This window comes from Cannabis sativa, chromosome 5 (genome assembly GCF_029168945.1).
Source record: "Cannabis sativa cultivar Pink pepper isolate KNU-18-1 chromosome 5, ASM2916894v1, whole genome shotgun sequence".
In the NCBI taxonomy this organism is placed as follows: Eukaryota; Viridiplantae; Streptophyta; class Magnoliopsida; order Rosales; family Cannabaceae; genus Cannabis; species Cannabis sativa.
In genome coordinates this window covers 64,579,899-64,586,860 of record NC_083605.1, presented here as the reverse complement: position 1 = coordinate 64,586,860, position 6,962 = coordinate 64,579,899, and the positions used below count along the sequence as shown (strand labels likewise).

The 6,962-nt window shown below is 29.9% G+C and overlaps 1 protein-coding gene across 1 annotated transcript; it reads left to right on the top strand.

Moving 5' to 3' along the window:
* The first annotated feature begins 5,068 nt into the window (after positions 1 to 5,068).
* LOC133037977 (uncharacterized) lies at positions 5,069 to 6,640 on the top strand. The gene is made up of 2 exons (XM_061115834.1): positions 5,069 to 5,816; positions 5,911 to 6,640. The coding sequence occupies exons 1-2, from the start codon at positions 5,466 to 5,468 to the stop codon at positions 6,505 to 6,507; spliced, it is 948 nt and encodes a 315-aa protein (XP_060971817.1). The 5' UTR covers positions 5,069 to 5,465; the 3' UTR covers positions 6,508 to 6,640.
* Positions 6,641 to 6,962: the final 322 nt, after the last annotated feature.

Below are 6,962 nucleotides of genomic sequence, written 5' to 3'. Positions count from 1 at the left end.
GCTAGACATTGCGAACAAAACGGCACGAGATGTAGAATTGGGGGAGAAGATGTTGAGGCCGCTAGTGTTACGATCTAAACATCTAGTAAGGAATCTTAAGACCTCCTTTGTACCTTTTAAAGCAAATGAATCAGTGAAACAAGATAAGGAGAAAATGAAGATTGAATTAGCTGATATAGCAGAAGAAGTGAGCTATTGGAAACCTTTGATTGTGGGATATGTGGTTGGAGTTAATCCACCACTGAACATATTGGATGATTTCGGAAGGAGAATGTGGAAGGAGGAGGTAGTCAAAGTGGGTATGCTCTCACATGGAGTTGTTATCATAAGATTCAGGAACCTGGAACAGGGGGACAAGGTTTTAGATGGAGGTTTTATCTTCTTTGATAATTATGAGGCCTTGGAACACTGTGGACGATTTCACCAAAGAAAATATTGATTCAGTTCCCGCATGGGTACAGATTAGAGGTCTTGACATAATGTATTGGGGGGAATTTTCACTCTTCAAAATTTTTGGCAGATTGGGAAACCAATTTAGATTGATGATATCACTAAACACCGAGAGAGATTACTTTGCTCGAGAATTCTAATTGAAGTCAGTTTAGCACAAGAGTTTCCTATGAAGATATCATTTACAGATGAATTTGATCATGACATTGAGCTAGATGTGAAGTATGAATAGATGCCTATTGTATGCAAGAATTGTTCTGGTATGGGACATGAAACGAGTTTATGTAGAAACAAAGCCCAAACGAAGCAAGTATGGGTTCCTAACGCAAGAATGGAAGTAAAAACAAGGGGATCAACCATTGATGAGGAAGGTTTCTAGCTTGTGGGGAAAAAGAAAAAACTTCAAAAGAGCATCAACAAAAACTCTGCAATTGCAGGGAATCAGGATGCAGCTATATCAAACCAATTCTCAATTTTAGAAGTGGATCAATGAGAGAAGGAGGATTAATACTCATTTAATGGATAGAATACTCGTTTGGAATGTTCGGGGGATTAATAGTCAACTCAAACATAGAGAAATCAAGTAATTGATTTGCTCAAAAAGGGTTGGCTTAGTTAGTTTGCTTGAAACTAAAATTAAGAATAAAAATATGGGTGACCTTTATATTAAGCTTTTCTCGTGTTTTCTCGGGTTTTCTCAATACTAGCTTTATGAACCATAGAAGACAACCTCTCAACACAAATAAGAAAGAGGAAAAGGCACTTGGATTCCCCTTATCTAAGGCCTCGGGTAGGAATCACGTCACCACACCTCCCTATTCACAATAAAAGAATAGGTACAGGAAGAGATGCATTTAGAAATTACCTAAATCCACCTCTCATGAAATCCTAGTTTCTTTATCATGGCACACAGGAAAGACCATTTTACTCTAACATAGGCCTTGGTTATATCGTCTTTAATAGCAAGACTCCATGTGCTTATTCTAAGCTGACGTTTAAGAGCATTCATACACTAAAAACCAATAAGTGTATTTCCTGCAATAAGGCGATTCGAAAGAAAAGTACTCTGTTCATCAAAGATAACATCACCTAACACTTCATTTCATCTATTAGCAGTGACGAAGCCACTTGGGGAGTACGTGGGGCTGTAGCCTTCCCTAAATGTTTTGTTTTTATAAATTTTCAAAAAAATTATATACAAGTTTATCAATTTGTCCCCCCAAAAATTAATTGTTCTACATTTTGCCTCCCCCCCCAATTTACATATTCTCCCTCCGTGAGTGTCTATTAGTCAAAGCTTTTGTAATAATTTTGTAGAACACATTACAAAGACTAACATGCCTAAACTCACTAGATTTAGAAGGATTATCCACTTTTGGAATCAAACAAATAAGCGCCCATTTGGTATAGCTTTTGAAATAGCTAAAAATTGCTTTTTGACAAAATTGTGATAAATAAGTATTTTTTAAACAGTCAAAAAATAACTTATTGAAAAATTTATGAAGAAGCTACAGTTTGAAACTAAAGCCAGTACAGCTCAACTTTTAAAAAAAGCTATTTTTGTTTAAAAGCTATTTACTTATTTATTATATATTACAAAAAAAAAATATTCAAAATAAATAAATTATAATAAAATCAATAATATTTAAATCTTTAATTTTTTTAATATTTTATATTTTTATTTTGAATATCAACAAACCACATCACCTAATTTTTTTTTTTTTTTTAAAAAAAGAAAACGTTCATTGATATAGAAAAACTAGACCTCATGATCATTACAAAATAAGTCTGCCGGAATGGAAGAAACAAACAAACAACCAAACTAATTGTGGGTAAAAGCCCACTTTGCCACATTATGAGCTACAAAGTTACCAGTTCTGAGAGTATTAAAAAATAAACAACCAACAAAATAAAGAGATATCCTTTTTTATAAAAAGAGGAGAGTTCACCAATTCCCATCTAAACTCCTTGTCATTAATGACATGTTTACTAATCAGGATTGGGAGTGATAGGTATGGTAATCACTCCTTTTCATTTGTTTACTTTATTTAATGGTTGGAATACTCTAAGGGAAAGACATAAAATTAGGAGAAAAGAATGGGAAAAGTTCTCCTCCCAATTTCTTCAGGTATAAACCGTTACGGGTAATGCTACTTTTTAGTTTTTTATTTATTTTTTATTATTAAAAACAAAAAAACACTTTTGCCACCAAATATTATATACCCTATTATATATATATATATATTATATACCCTAAACCCTAAACAAACTACTTTTCTATTCTATTTCGTTTCTTTTTTTGCAGCAGCCACTTTTCTTCTTTTTTTTTTTCTCAAAGAAAGGAACAACCACATATCAACATCAAGGTGAGTTTTAATTCTTTATTATTCATTATATATATATAATTTTTGATGATGCATATATTGATGGTTTATGCTTATTATCATGTTTTATTATTATTTTAATTGAAAAACATCTTTTATAATATAAATCTGACATTGACATATATATTTTGGTACAATTGAATAGTCCAACTCAATTATCATCATCATATTTAATTTTAATTTTTATATTATTTATTATATTTTATATTATTTATGTATAATTAAAAAGTCATAATCTATTATTCTCACAAACGCTTCTCATATATTTCATAATATAAATATATATATATATATTGCATAACCTATATATATAGGTCTTCTCTATCTACCCATATATATACATATATGTCGTTCTTTTTTTTTTTTTTTAAAGATACATATATACCTTTCAAAACTGGTAGAAGCTTGGTGTAGCATAATAAATTCTCAGAAAACACAGTTACACTGCGTAAATTACCAAACAAAATTCTAGTCAAAAACACAATAACATAATAAAACTTTGCTACAAAAAAAAAAACATAATAAAACTTAAATCCAATGAAAAGCTTCAATAAAAAAAAAAACCAACACAAATAATCTGTTCTTATTTTCTTTAGAAACATATACAACATATATAGTGTACCTTTAATAAAATAATTATACAATCTAAATTACCATATTAAAACATACACAAATAAATTCAACAAACTCAAAACATATCAATATTTATTTTCAATAACAAAAATAAAATATAATTTACTTTTAACATTCTTTAGATGCCACTCTCTTATAATTATTAGAGTATATATATTATTATTTTTTAAAAGGAAAGCCTTTTCTTTATAATATAATATATGTATAATTTAAGAATCATATATATACATAGTTATAATTAGTCACTGAATTAAAAATATACTATATGTATATATATGTTTACGGATCATATGTATATATAATTGAAAAAATATTATTCGTCATGTCAATATTGTCATATAATTTAGTTTCTTAATTGTTTTTTTTTACTTTGGCTTTTTTTTTTAGATCAATGGCTCGTTTAAGTTTAGCAAGAAAGCAAAAAATAATTATTGTAGTGCAGAATTTAATTGTAATCTTAGATATTATTTTAGCAGTGTGTGCTATTGTGAGTGCTTATGCATTGATAAATTCTAAAAGACGTCTCAATCGGCCATTATCTATAATGAGAGTCTACAAACAGTTAGAAAACTTACATGATTTAGTGTATGCAAGTGATGTCAATTGTGTTTCACAATTAAGAATGGATAGACAAACATTTCAAAGGTTATGTCACATACTCAGTACTAGGGGAAATTTAAGAAAGACGCGAAATGTCTCTATCGAAGAGATGGTAGCAATGTTCCTATATATTTTAGCACACCACCATAAGAACTGAGTTGTTGGTTTTAGTTTCAAAAGATCAGGAAAAACCATAAGCAAATACTTTCATGAGTGTTTAAAAGCAATGATTCGCTGCCAAAAAGAATTTTGGAGAACACCTGAGCCAATATTAGCGACCTCAATTGATCCAAGGTGGAAGTGGTTTAAGGTATGAATTGAGGATTTAAAATTATAGTTAGTAATTGTTAACTTTAAATAATTTTTAATAAGTATAATTAATTTGGTGTAGAATTGTTTGGGAGCATTAGATGGAACATATATAAGAGTGTGTGTACCTGAAGCTGACAAACCAAGGTATAGAACAAGAAAATGAGAGATTGCAACTAATGCTTTAGGAGTTTGTTCACAAGACATGCAATTTATATATGTTCTACCAGGCTGGGAAGGTTCAGCACACGATGGGCGTGTATTAAGAGATGCTTTAGCTAGGAGAAATGGTTTGAGAGTCCCTAATGGTAAAGTTAATTATAAAAAACTTATCAGTGTTTGAGATTAGACTACCAATATATATAGTTTTCCATTCAATTATAACATCATTTATTTATTATGTTTGATAGGTTATTATTATTTAGTTGATGCTGGATATACCAATGGTCAAGGTTTTCTTGCACCTTTTAGAGGAACACGATATCATCTTAATGATTGGAATGATGTACACCTTCCAAACACAGCAGAAGAGTTCTGTAATATGAAGCACTCAAGTGCTAGGAATGTTATTGAGTGTTGTTTTGGATTGTTGAAAATGCGATGGGCTATTCTCAGAAGTCCATCTTTTTATGACATGAATACACAACGGCGTATAATATCTGTTTGCTGCATGCTACATAATTTTATTAGAAGAGAAATGAGCATAGATCCAGTAGAAAATGAGATGAATAGTGTACAAAGAAATCACCTCACAACAGATAATAATTATATTAATAGTATTGAGTCTTCAAATTTATGGACTACTTGGAGACAAAATTTGGCAGAAGAAATGTGGAATACATGGCAGGGAACTAGATGATTAAACTATATATGTTGTTAACCTTTACTACTTTAGTATTTTTTTTGAGCATTTTTCAATTATGATTTGATGTAATAAGGACAGATGTCTATATTTATTTGATATATATGTTTATTTTTGTTCAAATTTTTTGTGTTTAATTTTCAAAGTATTAATTTATGTGTTCTTTCAAGTTTCAAAATTTATACTTTTTTATTAATATTAAAAAAAAAATTATATGAATATATAGGATGAGTTCAAGCTCTAACGCAGATCAAAGAGGGAGAGGTAAAAATAAACATTATTGGACACCAACACAAGACAGTGTATTGATTGAATGTCTTCTAGAGTTGAGTCAAAATTCAACATGGCGAGCTGATTTTGGATTTAAGAATGGATATTTGCAACAAATGGAGATTATGTTAGAGGAAAAATTACCAGGCTCGAAGTTGAAGGCCTCACCTCATATTGAATCCCGTATTAAAAATTTGAAGGGGAAGTATTCTTGCTTGGCAGAATTATTATCTTTAAGTGGTTTTAGTTGGGACAATGAACATTCTTTATTATTGTGTGAGAAAAGTGCATTTGATGAGTATGTGAAGGTAAATATAAAGTAATTTTTATAATACAAGTATTTATATATATTTATATTTACAACAACATTGACTTATTATATGTGTTTTTGTGAATGTACAGAAACGAAAAGATGCAAGTGGATTATATGGGAAACCATTTCCTTATTACAACAAGCTAGCAGAAATATATGGACGAGATCGAGCTACTGGGACAAATGCTGGTAATGCTGATGATGATGAAGAAGAAATACGCCAAAATGATGCAACTGGTATAGAATTTGGAGTTGATGATAATATAGATGGCGGTGAGGATGATGAAGAAATAGATGAATTTGATGGTGTCTCACATACTCAACAACAAACTAATATGCGTCGTAGATCTACTGAGAGTACTACTAGTAACCAACAACGTGGTAAGAATAAAAAAACTAAGGTTATGGATGAAATTTCTACAAATGTTGGTGCATTAGCAGATTCTATATCTAATATTGTCCCGAAGTTTCAAGGATTAATTGATGCAATATCTGATAAGGATGTAGTTGAGATGCAAACCAATTTATTCACAGAATTAAGCAAGATTAATGGCCTAACTCCAATGCAGTGTATTCAAGCAACCAACATATTGGCTAAAGAACCTCCATTGATGCGAGTGTTTTATGCAATATCAGATGAGATGAAACTGCTATATATCCTGAATATGTTGCAAAATGATGCATAATTTTATAATTGCTAGATATTTGGGATTTTGTTTATCTTTATGTTTCACATTAGAATATTTTCATGTGGAGATTTTATTTATGGTTTGGTCAGATATTGTTTAATTGAATAATATGAGGATACTTTTTTTAGCAGTATTATGTTAATTTTTTTATGTAATCATTTATGAATTTATTTATTATTATATAAATTAATTTATTTAATAAATAAAAAAATATAAATTTTATATTAAGGGTAATATGGTCAACTTAAAGCATTCCGATTACCTTTCCTTATTGATGTAAACAAAATAAAATGATTCCGATTCCGTTTCCGGACAGTTTAGTAAACAACATGTTAAAATAATTATTTTGATTTCATAACATTTTATTCCCTTTTATTTCTCCCATTAATTTATTCCGATAACGATTACGCTTTAGTAAACGTGCCATAAGAGTATTGATCACTACTCTAGAG